General features: G+C 37.1%; 1 protein-coding gene across 1 annotated transcript; it reads right to left on the reverse strand.

Annotated features, from left to right (window-relative positions):
• Positions 1-322: 322 nt before the first annotated feature.
• NPHP3 (nephrocystin 3) lies at positions 323-27,481 on the reverse strand. The gene is made up of 27 exons (XM_027675544.1): positions 27,053-27,481; positions 26,284-26,409; positions 24,907-25,057; positions 22,781-22,933; positions 21,359-21,492; positions 20,948-21,108; positions 18,909-19,056; positions 18,295-18,369; positions 17,565-17,744; positions 16,061-16,164; positions 15,282-15,396; positions 14,123-14,266; positions 13,485-13,582; positions 12,905-13,007; positions 12,225-12,307; positions 11,064-11,202; positions 10,088-10,252; positions 9,514-9,611; positions 8,628-8,750; positions 8,090-8,279; positions 7,706-7,947; positions 7,233-7,308; positions 5,963-6,090; positions 4,874-5,114; positions 3,436-3,561; positions 2,731-2,846; positions 323-2,559 (listed from the first exon to the last, which is right to left on the reverse strand). The coding sequence occupies exons 1-27, from the start codon at positions 27,401-27,403 to the stop codon at positions 2,379-2,381; spliced, it is 3,951 nt and encodes a 1,316-aa protein (XP_027531345.1). The 5' UTR covers positions 27,404-27,481; the 3' UTR covers positions 323-2,378.

A 27,481-nucleotide genomic window follows, 5' to 3' on the forward strand; every position in this document is an offset into this window, starting at 1 on the left:
ATCTTGACTTTTAACTATTTGGCTGACATGACTGCTATCACATGATTGACAGCTTTACAAGAGGCAACTTCACATACACTTTTATGAGCAAATTACTATACTTTTGTATGTCCAATTACAGAGTAAACAAAATGGTTCTCATGTTACTTTCAGACTTTCAACTTGTATATACACAAAAAATTTGAAATAATCAGAAAATACATTAAGATGATTGTATGTGCCAATGGTTAAATTATTTAAAAATAAACAGCATCAAAAAAAGCAAATGTAAGGATTCTTTTTTAATTAAAAAGACATTTACAAGTATAATCTACTCCAACTGTAAAATATCATAGAAAATTTATTACTTCTTTTGTTATGAACTAACAAATTAAAGCACATTGCCATGGTTAAGTCCAGCTTTATTTGGCAGTCTTATAAAAGAAGTTTTCAGGTTTTACAGTGTCGCATGAATGTTGATCAATAAGATGTTGATATTCTGACTGTGTAATTAAATCTCCCTTGAAGCTGGTGACCCTCAGTTTTGAGGAGGAATTATCCTACATAGAATTATTACCTGGCATACATCATATATGCAAATTACTTTTCCTTACTGTCCATGAGGTGCAACTACAGGGACAGCTGTCTTGTGAGCACACAGTGACTACAGCTGACACACAGCCATAGGATTCTTAGTCCTATGTGATCCTGGTTTACTTTCTGTAGTAAAGTCTAATGTAACACTGAAGATCTAGAAAGTTGCTTCTTATTTAAATCAGAAACATTAAGGAAAACTATTTAGGAGAGCAAGATACATCATTTTACATGTTAAAATCAGAACAGAGGTGACAGACTAGACATCTGGTAATTCTTTAGAGAAGGGAATTACCAGATCTAGGAACAGCAGGCAACAGAAACACAAACTAAGTAGGTTGAGGGTTTTTGGTTGGTGTTTTTTAATGTTTGGTTTCCCTTTTGCCCCTCTCCTTAGTTGGTAACAATCCTGCAAAGAAACTTTCCCATTTTCAAAACTCTTCAAGGTGGCTGGAATACAGTGGTCAAATTCTTGCTTTGATTAAAAACCCACTTTCTGAATAAGAGCAAAATATCCAGAGAGCTATTATCAAGTGCCAACTCTTGTTGCTGTATCATAATACCTTCAAGAGCTATTTTTTTTTCAAACTAAATCTTCATCTTAAAAATCAAATTTAGGCTGTATATTTGTGCTGTCAGTTTCATATACTGTTTCTTTTGCCAAGTTACAGCCTTATCAAAATATTAAATTCCTCCTAACTAGAATAAGGGCTGAAATGGGTTATATTTAATTCTAGTCCAAAAGAGGGAAAACACAGGGTGCAAGGTAAGTACCCCTTTGAGGTGAAGACCATTTGCATTTTTCAAACTGGATCAAGTAAGTCTTTACATTAGTTGCCTCTGAAACATTATAGTAAGGTTTCAATTAATTTTCCACTTATATTCATTTTTAATAAAAAGTATGTATTTAAATTGATTCATGGATTTGTGCACTGAATGAGAACAGACTTCAATCAACACATGACTAGGGTGTTAAGAAATACAAGAGGCAGGTAGATTGGTTTATCATCTCTTTATCTGATGGCAAACTATTTTGCATCACTAGGTTTTCCCAGCAAATACAAACATTGTTGTATTTTAAGGGATTCAGTGACATTAAATAGTGAAAGTATCACTAAAGGTTTAACAAGAGGAAATTGGGTCATAATCATTCCAATTCCTCACTGGAAATATTTTTACTGAACAGAGTGGAATCTGACAACAGCTTTAACTATAGATGATGATATATTTAGATATGTTACCTTCCCAAGGAAAGCAATTAATTTTGCACAAGTCCCTTGAATGCAAGTTTGCTTAAAGCTGAAATAACCCTGCAGGTAAAACTTTTGGTGGAACCGTATTTTCAAAAATTTTTCAAAATTACCATCTCTTCAGAAACAACTTTAAAGGCTTCTGAAAAGGGAGAAAGGATTGATGAAGCAAAAATACACAAATCCTCTAAGCCATGCTATTACAGCACAGAAATAAGAACTACCCCATAGAGTTTATACAAGGGGTTCAGCTTAACTTATTGTAATCTTGGCACTTAGGCTAAGAGGTATCAAGTCCATGTTCTTGGTATTAGCTATAACTTGAGCTAGCAACTAATATGTGCACCTATATACAATAAAAGCAGCTCACTTCATACCATACAGCTTGCAAAGTTGGAGGATTTCAAGCTGAAACATTTGTTTCCCTGTCATTCATGAAGACAGGTGTCAGTACCAAAATAGTATGTCATCCTCGGAAAAATGGATTTGTCTTGCAAATTTTCTGTCTGCTTTAAAATACCAATAGAGACTGCATTTTCTTGGAGCAGGTTTATATCACCTTTGTCCATGTTCCAGGAAAATATTTGGTGATAATGCACTTTTTAAGCTGAATGTGTCTCCACTCGATGAGTGTCGAGAAGTTGCTTTACCACCTATCAGCAAAGTCTCTGCTTCTTTTATTTCCATAGCTCTCTTGTAAAGTTCAGCTGCCTTCTCAAAGTCTCCCCTTTCATAGCTTTGGAAAAGAGTAAAACACAGTTGAAAAAAAAGTCTCTCAAATCATTTAAATTGAAATACACACCATAGAGTACTTAAGGCTCTCTACTTTCCTAGCAAGTACACAAGCCCAGGATGTTTTGTTTCATGCAGTAATTTGCTTTTATAGGGTTGAAGCATATAATCTTACCTTAGCACTGCCAAGTTTTTCAGTGTTTCCCCTACGCGAGGATGCATGTGGCCAAAGCTGTCTTCATAAATCTTTAATGCACGTTCATAAAGAGGCAAAGCTTCAATCTGCTTTTTCTTTGGGTAGTAGAAAGTTTTTTTTGTTACAGATGTGTATTACATTTGCTTTTCTTTTTTTGCCAACATAGTATCAAAGCATTCTAGATGCAATGTCATACATATTTAACCAGCAAGGTGTTTTGAGTTCTCAATACTATTGACACATGAGGATGATCATTGAGATTGTCAAAGCAATTGGCTTGCACTTGCAAATGCAATTCCCACTAATTCTAATTAGGGTTTGTACTTCCCATGCAATTCTGAAAATCTCAGTCCTGAAAGATTTACCAGATGCTCTTTGATTTTACCTAAGGCAGCTTTAATCCCTGTTTAAAAATCAGATATACAGATTGCAGAAATCCAGGAAACAAGAAAACAAACTTACTCCTATTGATGCTAAGGAATTCGACAAGTGGATTGCATCTCCACTGAATCTCATATTAGTTGCAGGCTAGAAAGTCTGCAGCCTTCTCAGGTTTTTAGTTATGCAAGTCTTATAAGGAATTTCCCTTTTAAATGCAATCAAGTTTCTTTGGTTTCATTTAGGTACAAATCATAAAAAAGTCTAGGACAGGAAAAATAAACATGTTAGGCATGAAAAACTTACCATCTGACAATAAAGGACAGCCAGATTTACCAGAGCAGTTGCTACACTAGGGTGTTTTGGGCCAAATGACTTCTGTCGAATTTCAACTGCTAGCTCATACAGAGGAACAGCCTTGTCAAGTTTTCCCTAGAAATAACAGGGAAAAAAATTATCCATTTCTCTTGTATCAAGATAGTAACAGTAAAACCTATTTTAAAGAAAAGTCTTGGAGAAGATGTGTTTCTAGAATAAGGGGTTAACTTTGGTTAATTAATAGTTATATTTTGCACAGATTGTTTATCATGAATATTTATTATGACCTAATTTTCCAAAATACTGAGCATATTCAACTCCCAGTTAACATGCTTCTTATCTATGTCTATTTCTTCCTTTCTTAATTTAATTTTTCCCCACAAGTGTCTCATTGAGAAAGCTCTTAAAAAGAATTTTCAGTTGTACTTTAATCAAAATAATTTTCTCTACTGAATTTTAATTTGTGCTCTTTCAAACTGGCAAAGAGTTTTTTGATGCAAATATTGAGTGGTTTTGCAGTTTCTAGCAGCATGAAATTTAGAAGCTGAAGTGAGCAGAGAATATGTGACTCCAAACCATTTAATGCACAGAATAGCAGATAATAATTATTTAGCAAAAACACAGGCACATTTGATCCAAGGGGTTATCTTCAAGATCTTTTTTCTCTTTGAAGAACAGTAAAATAATAAAATGTTTGTCATCCACTAAACTTGATCTTGGTTCAAGAGTTGGAAACTATATCACTATTACAGTAATAATATCAAATAGTTAGAACAACCATCTACAAACACAAATATTCATAAAACATTTTAAAATTATGAAATGCAGTTTGTACTGCATTTACACGTCTTATTCCCCACAGTGCATTTTACCGGGGAGTAACTCTCATCTTTCACTAGGTCAACATAAGCTAAAGATGGCTCAGCCAGACATTTTATTTGTAAAGTAGTATCTCCCTCATAAGCCTTCAAGTTACCCTCAGTTGGACTGTAATGTTCAAGGTCATTGTGTAAAAAGAACTATTTGTATACCCTTAAACATGATTTTTCCATTAGGGCATAATTGACCAAACTCTTGTATGTGGATGTCACACAGCAGACAGTGGAGAACTCAAATACAGCTAGGAAGAGCTTCCCTCACGTGCAGCTAAAACATTCATTCTACACTAAACCAGAAATTTTTCGAGGTGAATACTGAGGACATTAATCAGAAATAGCTTTTCTTTAAATAAGGTGTGTTTTGAAAGTGCTACTGGGCTCTTTGGAAACATACTGAGGCCATTTTACTACATATTTTATGCATGTATTTAGAACACCAATAGCTGACAGAATTCCCATGCTCTACTCCTTTTGGATTGAAGACTGTAACAATGGAAGGCATTACTGTTCATTTACATGCTAAGAAAAGGTAACAGGCTTGTGCTCACCATCTTTTTGTACAGCACTGCCAGGTGTTTCACAGTGTAAGCCAAGGAGGGATGATCTGGAGCCAATGCTCTCCTCCTGATGTCCAAAGCTTTCTCATAGAGTTCCTCAGCCTTGTCATAGTGCTTCTTCTCATTGTACAAGGCTGCCAGATTGTTCAAAGACTGTGCACAGTCTGGATGGTCGGATCCCAGGACTCTCTCTCTCATTTCCAAGGAGCGCTTCAGGAAAAGCTCCGCTGTCCTACAGAACATATTTGTTCAGCAATATTTTAATATTATTGTAATATCTCTACAGGCTGAAGTTTGAAACAGAACAAACTCAGGCTTGGAAGCTTCACAGGTGCTGCCAGCTGGTAATGGACTTTCCTCGAAATAAGCAAATGCCAAATCAGCTATTCTTTTATGCAGTGTGGAACTATACATCCTGCTAGGATGGATGTAGACAGAGAGATAGTTAATGTATTTCTGTGCAAACTTGGATCCCCCCATTAAGGACTGAAAAGCCCATCTAGCAGATTACATGCCCCCATAGCTATTCTCTTCTTTAATTCAACCTCCATCTTCAATTACGCAAGTAATCCTTCCTCATTCAAAACATTCTTCAGACTTCTGGGCAACTCCTCATAGTATCAAGTACTTCCATGGATAAAGCAATTGTGACGTATGAGGTAAAGGTTTAGAACACATGACACATTTCTCAAGTAACTTTAAAGACTGTAAAACATGTTAAAGTGTTCAACAGACAGCTTTCATGCCAAAGGGGGAGAGATTGGAATGGATTTTATATATGTCATGAGCTAGATTCTCATAGCAGAATCTGTGAGAACTGTCAAAGTAGAAAAGACTCCGAAATGCTACCACTCAAGCAAAGGGGATATTTTATCTCACTGCAGTCATGTATTACTATCCCATTACAGGATTACAGCAGTTCCTCTGTCAAAACAATGGGTGATTCCCCCATAAGACTGACAGCATCCATTATAACTAGGCAGTTTCTCATCCTGACATTTAATGCTAATTCTCCATGCTTTGTCTCCATTTAGACCTCTGAGACCACTCAGTGGAGGTGTCGCAATTACTACAACTTACTCAAGATTATTCTGCAGGTAGTAGAGGACTCCAAGCTCATTAAGGGTTCGAGCATTATCTGGTGTATCCTTGCCCAATGTGAGCTCTTCCAATTGCAGGGCTCTTTGACGCAGGAGAGCAAAGCCACACTACGCAAAGAACAAAGTAACGTAAGCCAATCACCATTAATTTTAAGGTTTAACACTCAAGATAGAAAATCAAAAGCAGCACAATAATCCTACTTAAGTTCTTTTTTTGAGCTACATGGCACATGCTTATTTATAATGTAACTAAAATGTTACAATGAGAAAGTTTGGTGAAAATTCCCAGGCAATTCAAGTTACTGTGCTGTCACATGAACTGTTTTCCCTGCATCAAACATGCTAATGTGCTTAAACTCCACAGTTCAAACAACCAATTCAGACCAAATTCTTAGGTTTATAAGCTCAAAACTTCAAATCAATATAATCTCCAACACCAAACACCATATACAAATGCTTTTACAGTATTACTCAAGGCGTCACATGGATCTTTGTAAAATGGGCTGCCAAGTTAATGCTTACATGCAAAATGAATCACAAGTAAAAAGTGTGGCCGTTGTTACGCACTCTGCCTATTTTTGATCTTTGCAATCTTAATAAAAATATTTGTGCAGCAGAACTCATTACAGAAATGGACCAAATCTTTATGAACCAAATTCATTTGTATATAAGCACTGTGGAAATAGCAACATTTTTATGGCTTTTTACTACTCTCATTAGAGCTACAACTAGAATTCTGAAGTTATTAGCTGAACTCTTACAGTACAGGCATTACATGACAAACCCTTAGCTCAAGAATGACAAGAACCCTGGAGCTGGAAAACAACACAGAAATAGAAAACAGATAAAAACTCAGTATGTTACCTAATATTATTACTGGGATTTTCCATTGCAGTAAGCACTGTATTCACTGGTAGGATAAATGCCTCAGCTATTCTGGAGAACACCTTTTTCCCTTGCCACTTTGACAGACAATGGTATCAGTAGTAATTCTGCACCCCTGAAATGTATATATCCACTTCTTTCTTTTCCATCTCTCTCAACTTTATTCCAGTCGTACTGATACATCTCCACTTCCATCAGAGTTGAAAGGGCAGTTACCAAAGCTGCTGCTAAGCTACTTCACTACCTATGCCCACAATTACGAAAAGCCCTCGAGCTTTGTCAGCTCTGCAGACAAATTTTATCATCTCTTTAGCAGAGTCGCAACATGCCCTGCACTTCTTTTTAAATATCACACATTTCCTTACCAAACTGCCTTTCTGCCTCGCTGCTTTTTGGCGAATTTTGAAGGACTTTTTCCTCAGTTGCTCAGCTTGTTCATATCTGAAAATAGTTATTTGTAGTGTTAGAAGGATCTCGAATGTAGCATCAATGAGTATGCTGGAAAGCTTCTAAGTTACTTGAAGGTACAAATTTGAGAATTTAGGAATCTTAAACACAATCACACTTTTTGTCATAGATAAAAACATCCAAACTGCCAAGGGCCAGACAATACTATTCCTTTATCTCTACAAGTTTTTTGTTAAACTAAACACAAAAATAGGCCCCTCCTAGGTGGCCTGCTACAAGAATAGAAAGGGGATGCTCATGTTTGCATTAGAACACATTAACTCAAAAAAAGAACCAAAGAAAAGTTCTGGCTTCAGGAAGAAAATATTTGCTGTTACTTTTCTTGTACTACCTCCACATAAAAGAAAAATAGCAGTGTATTTAAGCTTACTTGTTCTGCTTTTGGTACAAGGTCGCAAGTGCATCAAGTTCACGGGCTACCCGAGGGTGTTCAGCTCCATACGCATTTTCAGAGATTTCCAGTGCCTGTTTATACAACTGCTCAGCATTTCCAAACTTCTTCCACTGAACATACACTCCTGCTAGCTGGTGAAGTGACTGTGCCACTCTTGGGTGGTCTGGATCCAGTGCAGTCTCTCGAATCTCCAGAGACCGCTGCAGAGGAGCTACAGCCTGTAACAACCAAGTTCAGAGTATGATGGCAGCAGGCAGCATCATATATGCTACAATAATTTATCAACTGCAATAGAAAGTACAGACTGAGCTCTGCTTAATTTGCCTTTTTGCTGTTACAACAATCTCTAAACGTACTTACCTGACTGAGAAGACCTAGGTCCTTAAGAAACCGTCCCAGGGTCTCATAAAGATCAGCCAGGCAGATCATACTTTCCTCTCCCTCACAGTTTTTTTCATATTCTTTCAGAGAGTCAAAATACTCAGCTGCCATAGAGCTCTTATCTTTCCCAACCAGCTGCCAGTAACTCAGCAATTCTGCAAAATGTCCCCTGTTTTAACAAGGAAATAAGAATCTCATCTTATCTTTGATACCCCTCTATTCAGACTGATACTAGCTTAGAAAAAAAGGGCCATATGCACAAACGTTGTCTTTATGCTACAGCATCTACAGAGACAATTCATGGAGACTAATGCTATTCAACAGCAATATTATCCCTTTACCAATCCCCAGGTGTAACAAAATAGAAAAAATAGATTATTTACATGCAAATAGCATTTAGCACTTCAGCCCCTGTTACTTAAGTACTTTTAATCTGCATCTGTCACTTTTTGATTTATACTGACAAAAAATTACTTTGAAATGTTTATAATCCCCAAAGCAGCGGCTACCTTTGTACCTTTTGTAAAGGTTTTGGGATACAAAGAGATTCAAAAGACACTTGTGTAGCTTTTGCTTATCACTCTGCTGTTGGAAGAGCCAGGGAAGTTCATCTGCACTTCTCCAAGTCACTCGGTCTCGACTATTGAAAGAATAACAAATTAAAATTAAAACCCCAAGAGGCCTAAAAGAACTTGTCAATTTGACATGAAAACTAGGCAAGCATACAATTGCCATACGTGAATGTCTAAACAGACAGATTACTATAAGACCTAGGTACTCCATTTTCTTACATATTTATTTTAATTTCACCTCAGAAGGCATTGGAACCCCCAGGCACTCCACAGGAAGCTGCTTCTCCATCCCATATGGGCTATTGTGTGCCTGCCAGCAGGACTGCAGCCCTCCAGCAGTCCAGTGTCCCTTTGTGCCTCCTCTGTCTGCCATGCTGTGGCTCTCTTGGCTTTCTACTACCCAACAGTGGATGCTCAGAGGAGCAGTAAGCAGCAGCCCACAGCTGGGACACACTAACTCAGGATGTAAATGCAAATCAGTTTGCAAGCTGGACATGAACTTCAAGTTCCAAGCAACCTCAAATTTCCTAGCATTCACTGGGAGTTAAAAATCCACATGGGGTAAGGTACAAAATAACTGATATGGTATAAATTCATGCCCTAAGTTTTCACCTGATAACTCCATCGTTATCATAGCCCATTCCCCTTCACAGTCCTCATTCTATTCCAAGATTAAAAAGGAACATATCAATAAAACTTCTAAACTGACAACTAGGGTTTTGCAGAGTTATTTTGCCATAGCAATTTATTAAACTCAGCCAAAGAAGGAATATGAAGAAAACAAAAATATCTATGAGGCAATTTACCACTTCTTGAGGAATTCTGACCTACCTTAACTGCATGGTGAAATACTCCACTAGTTTTTGTCTATAAGCAGAAATAACATTTTCACCTTCTTCCATATACTCTAGTTTCACCATCTCCCAAGCCTGAAAATAAGTATAATTAAAAAAAAGGGAATGCATTTAATTTGTTTAAGTGCTGATGATACACAGAGTGTTATGCAAGATGAAACACATTTTATTTTATAGAATGAAAATCTCTCAATGACACAGGCACTAAAAACAGATTGTGTTATACTAGACCAAAGCTCTGGTTATTCAGGTAATATTCCCTTCTCCTTCAATTCTTCTTAGTTTTTTTTTGTGGAACCAGTTTTTTCTAGGACACATGGAGTTAACAACTAATAGATCAGAAACTTATGAAGATCTGAAAAATCAGATTTTCAACAATATTGGTATCACAGCTGTAGTAGTTTTCAACGTGATTCTAAATCAGATCAGATGTTAAGGAGAATGGATGAGCAAACATCAAGGCCTACCTAGTTAACAACAGAACTTATCTAAAAACAGAGGCTGGCACTGGCGGGGGGTGGGGAGTTTCACTTGCACGTGTTCAGAATTACCTGGAGGTGTTGGAACTTCAGCAAACCACAGCCATATGTCAGCAAACACATTTTGTGCAGGCTGTGAAGGAGCGAGGCTAAGACTGCAGAAGTCAGCTCAGGATAAAGCTCCATCAGCTCTGACTCACTCATGCCGTTGTGGCTGACACTGATGACACACAGTATCTACAGAGAGCAGAAAACATATTTTATGGTTAGCAATATTTGCTGCAGAGCTTAGTTACACTGAAATGTCAAGAAAAATATTGTTTATTGCTGTGATAACTTTATAGCCAAAGGAAAAAAAATCCTGCCTACACAAGCCCTTTCCCTCTTCTCAAAGAAGAGACCTCAGTGCTAATGGATTAATATTCTAATAGATGAAGCACCAAATGGGACACTGGGATAAACAAATGGCTCCTTAGACTTTCCTCTAAAACACTGGGGAAAAATAACTTCATTATCATGAGGAACTTCCATCTAAGTAAAATATGATGAAGGCCGTTATGCTGCTATTACCCAAGAAGTAGCAATTATTGAGTTATCTTGTCTTAATAAGAAAAAATGTTTGACACAAGAGGGAAATTCTGTAAACGTAGGAAGAGAAGTCAAAAATGTAATAAGCAGTGCCCTGTATTCACAAGATACTACGTTTTGACTGCATTTACTATGCTCAATGTAGTTAATCACCAGATCAGGGTAGTGATTAGCAAGGAAGTGCTAACTCTACACCACATCATAGTGAAAAAACTCTGCTTTATTTTGTGAGACAACAGCTCAGTTTATATTTAACACAAAGCAGCCATGTGTTCTATAGTTATGGAACAGAAATAATTAGATTAATGAAATTGTCTCTTCTATGCTAATAATACACACTAATCTCTGAATCATACATATGAACCAATATAAACTTACATTTACTTCTAGGTTAAGAAAAACTCTTTATGGGAAAGGAATATACATTACCTGTAGAAATAGTGGTGCATTCTCTGCTTACCTCTCTCAAAAGACCTTTCTCTTTTTCACTTTGCAATGATTCTTGAATTGATCTCAAAACGAGCCTGTACAGTGACACTGTGTCTTGACACTGGCAACACTGCTGAAGGATTTCGTCAATATTTCCTGTATTTCCAACACTGAGCAGGAGGATAAAAAGGGCAAGGTTTAGCATAATAAATTTGGCTGAGTAAGCTGGAATTGAAACTACTGAAGAGCTCTGTCTCTGGATTCCTACTGGGTTCAAAAGGTGCACAGCACCTGGTGAGATTAAATACAGAAGAGGCAAGTTCCAGAACCCACTTTCTGTCATAGTGTCCAATTTTTCAAAATAGCTGCAACATTTTATTGCACAAAAAAGTAAATTGCAGTGTTCTTTCCTCCAGCAGGAGTACAAAATAAGAACATCAGGCTGGATAAAGATAAAACCATATGCTGCATTTCATTTAATGCATTTACTAAGTATGTTTTCAGGAGCAATTAAGCCTTCTAGAACATAAAACAGAAACAAAAATAATGAAAATCAGTCACCCGGAGTAAATTATCAATTAGTGTATCATCTTCTGGGAGTCTCTTAACTAAAAATGCATCTTTCTCAACAAGATGAAGTCTAGGTTAATAATAAGCCAATGCACTTATTAAGTATTCTCTTGCACAAGAGGGAAGATTAATTTTCTCCACAGCAGGAATTATAAGGCTAAGTACCATACGCAGGATGTTAAACTAAACAGTTGTTGACTTCCTTTTAGCCTTAAAAATCTATGAGGCAAGCTATCTGGTACATCAACAAACACAACACACCTGAATTTAACTGTTTAACAAAACAATATCAACACTCTCCAAACACTTTTAAAAAGCACTGGAGCAATGGACACACCCAGGAAGAACAACAACATTAAAAAAAATATAAAGAGAAGAGCTGAAAAAAGATACAACTATTTGGATTCACTTATTATCAAAATGGTGACTATATACTCTCTGATTTCTCTTCCCATTGCATTCACAGTCAGTGAAGGGCGAAAACTTTGCATACTTCTCCACTGTGTTTCCTTAACAAGATTCATTCCATGTTAAGTGAAAGTATTTCAAAAGGCTAACAAACCTACTTAAAGTCTTCAAATCTAGTGATGAGCATAATAATTTCCAGAACATCTCAACTTACCAAGCAATGGTTTTGCCCAAGAGAGTGACATACAAAGCATTGCAAGTTGTGGCAGAACGACAATGTCTCTCAAGCTTCTTCTCCTACAACATTTTAAATAAAATCTGTGAACCGATGAAATTTACCAGACAAATAAAACATTCACTGTTTGACAAGAACATAAAAGTTCTAGATATTCTTCTATCTGTAACATCTGAACATTAAGACATGGTAACTACTGCACAAAATGCTGCATATTTTTCTAGCTATAGGAGCATATGAGTGAAAGTTTCCTTTTGAATTTAAGATGAAGAGTTAGGCTCTAACATTATATCCCAAAATGAGGCTTATGTTACAGAATCAGTCTCCATGACAAAGGTAAAATACTGTTTTCCCCATTCGGCCAATCATTGTTACATTATTATGCAATAATAATTAATTAAAAATAACTAAACCTTCTAGTATGCTAAAATAAAATAACACATTTACAGCAACATGTGCAACTGCACTGTTTATGTGTTAAAAATTTATGCTGCTCCATATGTGTTTCAGTGCTAGGAGCCATTGCTATCTTGAGCAATAGTATTTAGTTAGCTAAATATAATACTTTCTTTTGGCAGTTGGGCTTATGTCATTTTTCCATGTTTTCATTAAAAGTTATAGCAGAGTAAGGTACTTTAGAAAAACTACAACAGACATACCTGCTCTTTAGTCAATTTAACATTTGCAGAGCTACATTCTGCATTAATGAGAGATTTAACATCTTTGAAATTCAGTGGATCAAGATGAAGAGTCGGCCATAACCTTTGGTAAGAGAGAACAAGTCATATTTGAACCTTATTAAATAGCACACAAAAGGAAAAAAAAGGCATCACAGCTCCAGAGCTTTTTAAAGATTTATATCAAAGCAGTAATTGAAGCTGTTCCCTGCTACTATGAAATTCTAGTTCTCTCAAGTCAAATTTCCACTTTTAACTTTATCCTGAATCTACAACCTGGTACTGCGGTTCTTGATGTGCATCTGACTGCATTTAATATCATCTTTCATACAGTCATGTGGGTAGATCCATCACAGTAAAACAGAAATCTGATTGTCCAACAGCTAAAATCTGTCATTGCGACTACAATAGAGAAGGTCTCATTTGTCTCACAGGTTGCAAAATCATACCTTATTAAATCTCCACATCTTGACAAATCTGTCTGCTCTTCAATGAGTAACTGTAATTTAAAATAATAATTCTAACCCAGGCTACTTTGAAACATCTCAGAAATATAACATACCTCCAAGCCTGTGGACACGTTTCTACATTCACTGACACAATCACTCTCACGTTCACTGGCAGCGGATCTATCAACCACTTCATATGCTTCTCAGCTTGCTTAAAAACAAATTGCGGTTGCTTAACATAAAGATTGTTCAAAACAATGCCAGAAGTTAATACATTTCATTAACTGCACAATTCAATGCAAGGAGTCTTAAATTCTCCAGTGTCCTTAAAAATTATTCATGGTCTAGTTCTTGAGACAGTACTAAATGATCCAATTATAAGTATCAGCACGACTATATACTACATAAAGCAGATAGAATACTATTGCTGAAATGTTCACCTTCTAAAAACAAGGTTATTTACAAGCCCCATAAGTCAGCTCACAGCCTTGAATCTTTCAATAAGTAATGTAACCAGACTGCTCAAAAATTAAAGTGTTAAGATAAATTTAGAAGGAAAAAAACCAAACAACCCAACATAAAATTTATCTACAAAAACAACTCAACTGCACTTTTTACAAAACTATTTTCTATATGTTCTCTTTAGAGCAAAACAAACACTAATATTTCTGTTACATAGCTATGGCTGAACCTATTACAGTAGTCGAGATTTCCTTTAGATGGACAAATGGCAAATACTTTGAAAACATACCTGTATTTGGTCAATAGAATCAATAATTATAATAATGCTGCCATGATGGCGTGCAGAAAGTTTTTCCAACCAACGTGGAAATTCTTCCAGAAGTTTAGCTGGATCAAAAGTCAGAGGTGACACTAACCAAGAGTGTTGCATAAGCTGCAGAATTATAAACAGATACAAGAAATTCTACCTTAAAAATCAGGTAGGATAGTTGAAAGAAGTCCTAAGAGGAGAAAAAACAACAACAAGAACAAACAAACAAAAACCCCCCCCCCCCCGACTTTGGGGCAATTTCTCTAGTCAAGTTCACATACAAATCTTTCCTTTCAGTATATGCAGAACAAAGAATATTTATTGAACTCAGCATGTAAATTCTAGAGAGATGACCTAGTTTACACAATGGACAAGAAATCTGGAGACTTAAAAAACTTGAAGTTGCACAGGTTAAATAGGCAAACTTCTAAAACACATGAGAAAATTGCAAAGATAGCACAACTATCTCATTTTTCTAAAGGTTTTAGTCCTTTAAGGTCCTTAGTGCCACCCTGTGATGGAAAAAGAAAGCTCAGACCCTGGCACAAAAAGACTCCTCACTTATTCCCCATGTATTTAGTACACAATTAAAAATAAATTAACATAGGAGAGAGACTAGTCTAGGAACAATATGGTGCCAACTGGTCCAATACAGCCTCAGGTTCCTAAACACATAGACAGAAGAGGTACCACCTGCCTCTCCCATTGGCCAGATGGCAAGGAATTTTGGAAGGAACTTATATGGTTTTATAAGTCATCAATATAGGTCACTGGAAAGGAAACTGCTAATGTCAATCTATTATGAATATCCCAAAGATGCTATTTAATTTATCTATATTCAGTGTATGAGATCAGAGTCCCCCCATTCTATAACGCCTTACATTTCATAGACTCACAGAATAGTCTGGATTGGAAGGGAGCTTTAAAGACCACCCAGTCCAAAACCCTGCAATAAGCAGGGACATCTTCAACTAGATCAGGTTGCTCAGAGCCCTGTCCAATCTGAACTTGAATGCTTTTCTATTACATTTGTATTACTTTTCACTGATGTAGAAAAATCTGTAGAAAATTTTATCTTTTGACATGCACTGGCACTTTCCAAAACAAGAAGTGATGCAGGGTATGTAATACATCATACCTTCAAAGTAAGGCGTTTAATTATCAACGCAGATTCTGAACTGGTAGACATGGGCCTCCCAACAAAGTGATAAAGAATTAACGTGTTTGGTGAATGCTTCTGTTGTAATTGAATCCTAATGACAGAAGAGAAGGAAAAAAATAGACTCAACAGAGTGTAATTTTGCAAATATATCCCCAACAAAAACCATCAGTTTTGCCAAAGGAGATACAGTATCTTAGCTAGAGGTGTTCCATGTTTATCTTACAAAATAGGATAGACATTTCCTGAGCTATAATTAAATTTTTAATATCAGATTCCAGTTTTGCTCTCCCCGGTACCGAAAGCAATTAACAAATGCCCTTCCTGACACTGGATAGTAACTTTTAAGATGCAATGACATCATCGATTTATTTTCATGCCAGCAAATTTTGTCATAGCTTACAAGTGACCACAAAATACATTTCTATGGTAAATTATTTGGATTTTTCCTTTATTTCGTTTAAAAAGACTCCAGAGGACACCTCTTGTGTATCAGAAAAGGACAACGTTATTGAGCTACCAAAACCACATAGTAATGCTGTGCAAAGACAGTTGTAAGGTGTTGCAACTGGAGTCAGGTAGATGTTAAAGGTAGTCCAGATGGAATTTGCTACTCAAATATCACAAATCTTTCCAGGATGTTTCAGTAACTACACTGCAATGTAAATGCCCTGGTTTTACCTCTAATTAGACTGATACAATATTTGAAATGTAATGCTTTTTTCTTAAATTTCATTCATATAAAAAAAAAAATTTACCATTTTGACAGAAGGAGAGATTTCCCAGAGCCTGGTCCTCCTGATACAAGCAGTGGTGGAATTGGTGCTGGTGCTGCTACTAGGTCATTTAGACGTTCAAAATACTATAAAAAAGAAACAATCATTATAAATATTCCACTGCTTAAGGCAGAAATACAGTATCTGGGATTGTGAACCACGAAGATTCAAAATGCATGTACTGATTTATTAAGGTAAAGGAATAACTACTGAAATGCAATACAAATGAAATACAAATGGAAAAAATGTTGTCAGGAAACACTTAAATCACAAAATTTACTACAGTATTTTTTAAAGCGTAAAATAAATGAAATAAATAAATCTCATTTAAAATAGAACCTTCAGTGCTAATAAACGGGATTAGTGTTACTATAGTAAAGCAACAGGGTACAATGTTTGTTCAGGCTTCCTTGCCCCCTGTTTCCCCAAAATACTCCACTGCACTGGATATGATTGCCAGGACAAAGCCTTTGAAGTTGGCATCTGCCATAAATGATATTTTGAGACACTAAGCACACAAAAGAAGGCCTTCTTTCACCACTCACTTGGACTCACTTGGATGTCCAAGAATGTTGTAGCAGGTGACAAAAAAACCCCAAACCACACCCATCATCTGATTGGGAGAAATATTTTGTCCTCAAAATTGAGATATAAATTGGTATTTTTTCCTTAATGTTCTAATATTTTATTGCTCTAGAAGGTAGTAAAGGTGGTACAGTCCTCCAAACCAGCACCAGTATAAGAGTAGTGAAGTAAAAGAACATATTATGCTAGTAAATAGGGGTACTAAGAATTTAAATACAATAATACAATCATGCGTGCTTATGTTACATTATAACATCAAGGAAGGTTGCCCAAATTAGCTGTTGCACCACATTCTGTGACAATGTTAATGTTTATCTTCCTACAATCATTATACCTTCCCTGTTCCTGACACTGAAATGTTTTAAAAACTTGATTTCCAATAATGAGTAAGTACCGAGCTATTCAGCAGCCTTCTATTTTAAAGTTTCCTATGTTCTTCTTACATGGCTGCAAGATGAGATGAAATCTTTTCATAAGTCATTCTCCTGAAGACCTAAATCCAGGTCTCAAGACAGAGATGGGATTTTCTCGGAGAAAAAGAAAATAAAAGAAGAGAAAAAATAAAAAAAAAGAAGAAAGACATTCAGTCTTTTCTATTGACGAGCAAAGTCCTGAAGTCTAGGAGGACAAAGTGCCTTTGGCACACCATTATACCACTCTTCCCCAGTGCAGGAACAACTACTTCTTCATCAATGCCATTCAACAACACACAAACTGGCACCTCTCCCAGAAAAGAAATGTGCCATCTATATAAGAAATAGGGTTTCCTCTAGCATAAGGAGTAATAGCCTCAAGGATGCTTTCAGACACAGCTTCTTCTGTAGAAGTATATCCCGCCTAGCAAGGGATGGAAACGACTGATGACTTTTTCTTCATGCATATACTTTTCCAATGTACTTACTTTTTCAAATCCCAGTTCACATGTTGAATTAGAGGCCTGCTGAAAAGCTTCCATCTGTTCTTGTTCATCGTGTGCATCCCACAATACATCACCAAAAACTTCCTCTTCAGGAGCAGTGGAGTCTTCCTTGTTACCTAAATCCTTGCCTTCTAGTTCTGTCATTTCACACCCCAATATATCCTAAGTAAAAAGAAAATTACATGGAGAAAACTACAATTACAATTCTTAACAGTGCAGGCATATTTGCTATTACTCTCAGTATGAGTGCAACTCTACTAACACCAATATGCTCATTTCCCTTTAGGGTAGAAGAGAACATAAATAAATAAGCAATTGGATTAAACCAAGTTAACTCTGAATGCACAGGTCTCAAGACATTGATTTCAGTCATCTCATAGTGGGAGCAACTTACCACAAGGAAGAATAAGGACAGAATGGACTACGCAGTCTTTCCTTATTCTATGATGTGGATAAAGAGAAAATAAAAGCTAATTTAGGCCATTAATAGATCCCTTTCCCCTGGTGTTTCTTCTTCTGCCCATAAAACCACCGCTCAGTTTGGGGTTTTATTTTCCACTTGCACATTTCTTTGCTTGTCAGATATTAACGATAAAATACAAAAAGATACTTTGAATTACATCTAAGTAGAATACAGTAATCACACTGACATAATTTAAGATTACAAATCGGAGTAGGAACAGAAAAGGCTAAAATGCATCATATACTCTACCTGTTTAATTATTTTTTCCACACAACTATAGATTTCATATGCTCCTTCCTCCACACCTCCAACATGGTCAATAATCTGAAAAAGTAAATGGCAAAGCATGATGCACATCTGAATCCAATTGAGAACAGTATTTAGGACTTCATACAAAAACATTCTGGAACACATTTAAATTCCATTCCGTTGCCTTCCTTATGTAAGATTCATTTTGCCTAAGATCTTTAAAGTTGGGCATCTAGTTTCAACTGTTGTCAACAGTTCTCCCTGCAGAGGAAAAAAATGGCAATTGATCTATTTTCAGACAGGAGGAATCTCTCTGGAGGTACACTTCTTTCTCTTCAGTGGCTGCAGAGGCACTCAGATAAATAACTCTGCCATTTAAGTGCCTAAACACAGGTAAGAAATTCTATCCTTATAACACAGATTTTTTTCTTTAGTGAAAAAAGCAGTTGCTTTTTTTCTCCTCTGCTAATGAAAATTTTGTAACATTCATAAATTACAGCTTCATCGATCTGCTTACATTAGAGCATCCAGAGCAATGAGCGTAATGCCATTTCTCCTCAAATCTGGGCCTACTAGTACTCAATGTTGTTTAGAACAATTTTTAAATGCCATACCTTTGCTTTGTTGACGTAAGAAATTTGCTCAATTAACTGTTGCACCGAGACTGAACTGACTCTGTCATCCTCCTTTCTGTGGTAAATTAACCGGGGTTTTTCTTCTGGATTTCTCAAAAAGGCTTCTTCACAGTCCTCCAACAAACAACTAGATTGGAAATCAGCATTCTTGTGCTATATTACACTGCTGTAGTAAACAGTTCAATCAACACAAGCTCCAAAGATGGGTTTCACTGCATAATCTAATTCAAAAGTCATATCTATTTACAGCAAAAGGCAAGCAAATACTTCAAAAGAGAATTAAGGAAAAACTCTGAAGCAAGGAAAAGCTAAGGGAAATTTATGCTACTTTAACCAAAACTGTTAAAACCATTTATTCATTTTTATGATTATTGATTTGTAAATTAAAAGCTGATATTCCTGTCATACCAATTTGCAGAGTGAAAGGTAATTGCCTTGCATGGAAAGAAAAAAATTGGTTTCATATATGATTAATGAGCATCCTATATATGCTCTGTCATCAGTTTTCTGCAGGCTCTGTTGTATTCCTTGATCTTTATAGGAAAAGTCCTTTAGTATTTGTCAGATACAGAACAGTCTTTCAATTTATAGTAGTTAAAGAGGAGAACTACACACCTCCAAACTCAAAAGCATTTTGTATTTGAATATGTGAATAATATCCATATGTATCATTCACATTCCTGTTCCACAGAAGGAACTATATGACTTGGGGTTGCTGACAATAGCAAATGGGATCTCTCAAATATTTTGTTCCATATACAAGCACTACAATTTTCATCAGGGCTTCTCTAAGAGAAATTCTCTAAATTAATACTATTGGCAGGAACAACCTTTCACTTGTTTTTTTTTCCTTGCTTATTTTGTCCTTAAACACTTGTGCCCCACATACATAAAACTGGGTTATTTGGCGATAGCAACCCCTCAGAGCCAACAGCAGCCGACATTGCCTTCCTAAGAGTATAAATGTATGGCAGTTCTAGTCCAGTTCCTCTATAAAAACATATTATCATCATCCATGGCACGTGGTTGTTTCCTAAAGCACTCTATTGTTGTAAATCTTAGTTACTAGTGTCTTAAACAAGCCTTTAATTCTCTGTGGATCAATTTTTTTATTTACAGAAACAGGTGGTCTAGTTAACACAAGAGCTCTAATAACACAACAGTATTTGAAATCCCTAGAGTTCAAAACCTACCTCTAAAATTAAATTTAATGCATACTGGTATCTTCAGACTTTTGCATTCAGATGTTTTGGAATGATCACTCTGTGATTCTTAATATTATCTTTTCTAATCTTTTTTTCTCTCTTCTTCAGCAAAAGGACACCCCACTCTCCTGCAAACATCAAAGCTACGCTTCACCCAAAATTTTCAAATGGATAACAAATACTTCTAACACAATACTGAAAGTATCCCTAGGTTGGTGTTTTTCATTTAGTAAATCATGTTTGTTCTTCTAGAAGGTTAGGAAATTACTCACTGAGCAAATAGAACACATTGCATCACTATTTGTCATAAAACATCATGACTTCAGTAAATTAAGCTGTCAAAAGCTAGCATAAGGTAACAAACAGGAGTGCCATGAAATTAATCCAAAAGACAGCCAAAAGGAGAAACTAATACGTGATAGAATAAACCCAAAATACTACAGACAGGTGTAAGGCTAGATAAGCAAATGAAAACCACTGAGGATATTTGCACCAGCCATCTTGAATTCCTAAGACACAGTTGTATGGACAACAGAGAGCTGCTCTTGGAAAGCAAAACATTTCTGTATTATGAAGACATCTTTCAAGCTGTATTTTAAGAGAATCTGTAGCTATAAGAAAAAGGAAATGCTACAAAGCTGATATATCCTTTCAAGTGTCTGCACTAGCAAACCTAAAGTTTGAAGGAGTATCACTTTGAAGATATAAGCTTAGGAAATGTACTGAGCAAAACATCACATACATTTTAATAAGCTATGTGCTCTGCATAAATTACCAGTTTCCATTTGTTTTACCAGTCTGGAAAATCCTCACCTTGGCAAAGTTAAATGCAGGAGCAAAATGACTAACGAACTTTTTTCAATTTCCCATTTTCTTACATCCTGAAGAGGCCTTTCATTTTCTGATGAAAAATTAACAACTTGAAAGAAGTACCCCATTGTTTCACAGACTCTTTGAAGTTTTGGAGAGTAGTTCTGTAAGCAAATTTGAATAATAGTGCTTTATTACTAAACGTGCATAGTACTAAAGACCTACTAACCAAATCTCAGTTTCTTTTCTCTAGGTAGTTCCTCCCCCTGAAGTCCTTGACAATATTTCACTGGGTTTTTTTAAATCAGACTACATCTACTAAAACTTTCAAGAAATACTAGACCAATTTCTGAATCAGTATCATATTGGAAACAAAACAGCATAAAAGTGAGCATAAGTTTGTGAGGTACTTACTCTAATGAGGATGTTCACTTCTGGTTGAGTCTCATCAGTACTTATAATATAACATCTCACTGTGTTACTCCACAGAGAATGGGAAAACAGAGGAGTAACCTGTAATAAACTGGCAACAGCAGCATCCCAATCATCTGTCAATGAAAAAAAACCCAAAATGAAGTCTAGAGATCTACACATCTCATTGCACTGTATAAAAGACAAGTCATCATCTGTTAATATTAAGAATAATACATTTTATCTAAAATAGTAGTAACATTTCAGTCAATTATTTAAACTTTATAAATTTTAATTTAGACAACCCATATAATCTGATAATGTCATACAATTTGATAATGTGGCAAAACAAGAATGTTAAGTATATTTATATTATCATTACAATATTTCCTTTAAAAAGAATTGATGACATGTTTCCACAAAATCAAACTGATAGTTGTAAAGTAAGTAATTATATGCAGGAGTAATAAATTCACTCATAACCATTTTTTTTCCTCCAGATTTACATGCATTTCAATTACACCATGCAAATAAATGACAGCAAAAAACTATGGGAACTTTCTTTTCTAGAGAAAAAGTCCATTGCTTTCTATAGCAGTATATGTTTATTCCCTATAGAAGCAACGACTTTTAAAACCTTCTTCATTTTGTGGCTGGTCATTCTTTCAAGATAGGAATAGGTTGTCCTTTCAGTACCACAAGGTACTGACCATCATAGCGCAGACCCTCCCCTCCCACTTTGCAGGCACAGACTTCTGAATCACAGCCTGAAGGATTGAAGAAAAAAGGGAGAAACTGCCAGTGAAGTCAGATGTATGCAGGAGAGGTTCCAGAGCCAGGACAACAGTGAAGGAAACCAAAGTACCAGAAGCCAATTTACCAGAGACATTTGGGAAAGTTCGAGAGCAACAATTATTGACAAGAAAGTATTTAGCACTGATTTACATAACAAAACATACATCCTGGTCTTGCAATTAGATTTCCATAAATGGCCACCTAGGCAGAGTGAAACCCCACGGAAATCCAATGAAAAAAGCAATACAAATGTCACGTTAATACTCAGAAAATATAGAAACTGAATACAAACAGAAAATAGAACACCAGCAGATACTGAAAGAAAGGTCACCATCTTCCATCATCAATTTAAGCAATAAAATGATACTTGGTTTACTCACAACAAAACACCAGTCACTGATGTTTGCTAAAATCACTACTGCACATGCCATAATCACCACATATATTAAACTTAGTGGATACAGCTACATTTCCTTTTATTTTTACAAAGAAGAATTTCAAATAACCCTTTAGTCAAATTACCCAAGAATGGACACAAAAGCAGCTAAGAAAGAACAGAATTACTTAAGAATGGATAGAAAAATTACATAGACAACTATAATCCCAGCAAAACAAACTACCATTACTTACCTCTGTTTATATTTGCAAATGGTCCCTCGACATCTATGGAGCTATGAGCAAATTCAGGCCCTCTGAAAGACTGCTGAAGTTGCATCATACTACCCATGGATGGCTCACTTCCCAACGCTCCTCCATTCCAGTATTCAGATTGTGCCCCAGTAGCTAAAAATTGGAAAACAAAAAAACCCCTCTTCATTGTCACTAAACAAGGTAAATTATCAGTCCTTAATACTCCAGCTGAAACTTACAGCCACATGCCACTGACCAATTTTTCTCTCCTTCAGCAGATTTGCTCCCACCTTTGTGTGCTGTATTTCTAAATGGGCGCTTGTCCAAAGGTAATGCAAATCCATGATGTTAAGGATGAGGTTATTTGCTATTACATAGATTGCTCACATCTGTTAGTTCAAATACTGACTTGCATTACAAATCAGGAAAACAGTTCACAGTATTGCTGCAGTCATTTGTGCCCACCACAAAACTGACAACTTTTGTTCAGGAATTGTTCTAGCACTGAAAAAGCATAGAGGGGCTGTAGGTCAGGAATGAAATTTGGGCTGTTTGAGAGAGTTTTGACAGCATTTTTTCATAACATGTTTGGATTACACTTCTGCCCACCAATATACAACATTCAAGACACTAAATAAATCTTCCATGGAGAAATCAGGAAATTGAAAAAGACTTAGAAAGAGGTAAGAAGGGAAGTATGAATTGAAAAGTTATTTTAATATAAAAGGAGAAAGAAAAAGCATATAAAGGAAAACTACTTTCTATACCACTAAAGTTCATCAAATCATAGAATCACAGAATGGGTTACGTTGGAAGGGACCTTAAAGATCATCTAGTTCCAACCCCCCTGCCATGGGCAAGGACACCTTTCACTAGACCAGGTTGCTCAATACCAGGCCCAGCCTGTCCTTGAAAACTTCCAGGGTTAGGGCATCCACAGCTTCTTTGGGCAACCTGTTCCAATGCTTCACCAACCTTACAGTAAAGAATTTCTTCCTAATATCTAATCTAAACCTATTCTCTTTCAGTTTGATGCCTTTCTACCTTGTCCTGTCACTAGATGCTCTTGTAAATAGTCTCTCTCCATTTCTCTTGGAGGCTCACTTCAGGTACTGGAAGGCTGCAATTAGGTCACCCCAAAGTCTGCTCTTCTGCAGACTCAACAAACCCAGTTCTCTCAGCCTTTCCTCATAGGAGAGGTGCTCCACCTCTCTGATCACCTTGGCGGCCTCCTCTGGACTTGCTCCAACAGGTCCATGTCTTCCCTGTGCTGGAGATCCCAGAGCTGGACACAGCACTCCACGTGGGGTCTCACCATAGTGAAGTAGAGGAGCAGAATCAACCCCCTCGACCTGCTGCCACACTGCTTTTGATGCAGCCCAAGATACTGCAGAGTTACTATGCAAAAAATCATCACTGTATTTTGAAACATTTCCACTTCTAAATACTCCTGCCAAGATGTGATGGTTGACATATCTCAATAAGCAAAACAAAGGTTAAGCAACAGCATTTGCACACAGCTTTTCCTCAGTAACCCTTTATAGTGCAAGAATTAATGGCCATCCTGAGGAGTGTTAAGTCTGCTACAATTACTGCTCTGTGGACTGATCACACACCCATCTGAACCCTTCCCATGTTATCAAATACTTCATACAGCATAAACAAGATCTTGTATATACTTCATCTCTGTAAATATCTAACTCTGCTACTCTGAAAAGTGCAGCAGCTGAGACTGGTATATGTCATCATCCAAAGTGTCTAAGATTCCCTCTAGTTTCAGGTGTGATTTTTGGATCCTTTGGAGCATGATCTCTCAGATCTAGGATCAGAAAACTCAGAAAAGACTAGAAAACTCAGAATTATTCATGGAACAATTTTCAAAAAACATTCAAGTCAAGACAATACTTGCTCTTCATCATCTATTCATGTGTAAGATGAGAAATGTGGGGTTCCCACAATCTAAAATAAGTTTGCAAAGTTCATTGCTTTTATCCTGTAAACTACTGTAAGTTGCTTTTCATCTGGATTAATAAAACTCTTTTTCACAAGAACATAAATATTTGTCTTGTGCTTTACTGAGACTTCAGTCATGTTCCAACATAAAACACTGGGGATAAAATTCTCACCTGTAACATCTGTACAATTATCATCAGAATCAGACTCTTCAGGATCAAACACTTGGATTCCTTGGGCCTGGAGTCTCTGGAGTTTTGCTTCTAGCTCTCGTTTGGCCCTCAGTAAGTCCTGAATTTCATTTTCTTTAGTTTCTCTAAAAATCTACGAGCAGGTAATAATTAAAAAAAGTTAAAATTCAGTATCAGTTCCTGAACTCATGTTATCTACTTTCAATTGGAAAAATAAGTTTCTAGCATTCATTTAGCAGGCAAAAGCATGAAAATGTGAACACAAAGCCATCAGTAGTCTATAAATGAGCAGGAAAACATAGTTTAAAATTATCTATTTTTAAAATTTTACTATTTTAAACCTTAGCATACCATTCTGAAAGTTAGAAGCCTGCATTAGTATGTTCATTAAAAATGGCAAATAACTCTCTTCACTTTTTAAAGTTTATTGTCTTCTAAAATCACTACATGTAATATTTTTTCAAAGGTTCCCTTTATTCTTCTATGTAATTTTTTACTATTACATATAATCTTGTATTTACTTTTTATTGTTGCAGAAATTTAAATTTCCTATGATAGAAAGTGATCAAGCATCTTCAGATGTCCTGTTTGTAAAATATTACTGTCATGTGGGGAAAAAACCCACAAACCTAGATTTAAATTTAAAGGAATGAAATATTTCTCAAGTTTCATTTTCTTAAGGAAGGTCAAAACCAATCTTCTTTTTATATATCTGCCAAACATTAACACCAGTTACAATTAAGGATAAGAAGAATCTTGAAAACAGTACAAAACTATGACTTACTGCCCTGTTTTGGGTGGTAGAAGTGTCATCTGCAGCAAAGGAACAGCAGAAGTATCGCCCCTTTCAAGTCATTCCTCCAGAAAGTGCAAACTGTCTTTAACTATGGCTACCATATTTTAACAGTCAAAAGAGATGCACCAATACACATTTTTCTTTAATGTAAGCTAGAGGTGTTAAACCTTACAATGCACTATATAAAATTTATTCAGAAACAATGGAACTCTGTGTTTATAAATTCCTTCAGCACATGTCAGTTTGCAGCCCACGTTTTCTTGTCACTCTCAAAAATTAATATACTCCCGTGTTCAAATAACACAGGAATTTAGTTTAATGTGCCTCACTGTATATTCTTCTTTTAATATTTAAAAATTTATTTTCTATTTTTTTTCCTCATAGTTTTACAGAGAGGTTTTGGCAGGATTATCTTAACGGAAATATGACACTTCAAGGTTTATTTAAGAAGGAGAGGTCCTCATGAAAGCTATTGGAGAAGCGTTTAGGGATCATGAACAAGTGACACCCATCTTTTTTTTTTTTTTGGTAATTTTCCCACAAAAAGAAAAGTCAAGCCATACCTTGAATTGCCTTTTGACCTTGTCTCGATCATGTTCAAAAGTAGCAGCTCTCTCCATTGCTTGGTATTTAGCTTCTAAGGCACTTTCTTTCTCCCTAAGTATTTTCTGGTAAGTTTTCTGAAGTGCCTGAAAACATTTAATATACCATTTTTTTCGGAGTTTTAACACCATTAAAAGGGTTTAGATTACTTTTCAGGTCTGTCTACAATGTTATCCCAGCACCCTACATCTCTCCTTACTGCAGGGCAGATAGAACCACAGAATCACAGAATATTTTGAGTTGGAAAGGACCCACAAGGATCTCACAAGGATCGAGTCCATCTCCTGGCCCTGCACAGGTCACTGCAAGAATCGCACAATGTGCCTGAGAGCATTGTCCAAACGCTTCTTGAACTCTGTCAGGCTCGGTGTTACGACCACTTCCCTGGGGAGCCTGTTCCACTACCCAACCACTCTCTAGGGGAAAAACTTTTTCCTAATATCCAACCTAAACCTCCCCTGACACAACTTCAGGCCATTTCCACGGGCTCTATCACTGGTCACCACAGTGACCGCATGACGCGGTCCCCATTTCCAGACGCACACCTAGACGGCATCCCTATGGCTCACCAGGATAGCACTGGGGCACGTACCATTCCCTTAGCACCTTGTCTTCCCTCGCACCCGCCGCCTCCCTGACAGCTTTCCCAGGGAAAGTCCTTCGGGACTAGTCCTTCGCAGCCCCAGCTTTGCTGCTCAGTCCCCTCACCCGAGGGGCAGCGGGCGCTACCTGTAGCTCGGCGCGCAGCCGCTTATTCTCCCTGTCCAGCTTGGCCTCCTTCTTCACCATGGAGGCCACCTCGTTGTTCTTGCTGACGCGGAAGATCTCGTACTCCTTCCTCAGCCGCTCGTACTCGGCCACGCATTCCAGCTCCTGCACCGAGGCCGTGGACTTGAAGCTGGCGCCGATGAGCCCGCCGGGCCGGGAGCCGCCAACGCGCCGCAGGGACCCGCGCAGCAGCCGCGCCTTGGGCTTCACCTCCACCGGGATCTCGCAGGCCTCGCCGCCGCCGCCGTACGTGTCCTCAATCACCTCCCCGACCACGCCCGCCGGGCTCACCAGGGACGACGCCGTCCCCATGGCCCCGCTCCCGCCGCCGGGCGCGGCCCTAACCCCGGGCCATGGGGCCGGAGCCTCCGGCGGGACCTGGCGGCGGGG

This window comes from Neopelma chrysocephalum, unplaced genomic scaffold (assembly GCF_003984885.1).
Source record: "Neopelma chrysocephalum unplaced genomic scaffold, ASM398488v2 Primary Assembly neopelma1_26, whole genome shotgun sequence".
Lineage (NCBI taxonomy): Eukaryota > Metazoa > Chordata > Aves > Passeriformes > Pipridae > Neopelma > Neopelma chrysocephalum.

Coding starts and splice junctions, on each gene's coding strand:
- NPHP3 (XM_027675544.1), bottom strand. CDS start 27,403: ATGGGGACGGCGTCGTCCCTGGTGAGCCCGGCGGGCGTGGTCGGGGAG. Junction 18,370..18,908: donor CTTACGTCAACAAAGCAAAG/GTATGGCATTTA, acceptor TTACTTTTTCAG/ATTATTGACCATGTTGGAGG. Junction 13,583..14,122: donor ATTCTATTGACCAAATACAG/GTATGTTTTCAA, acceptor TTTGTTTTTAAG/CAAGCTGAGAAGCATATGAA.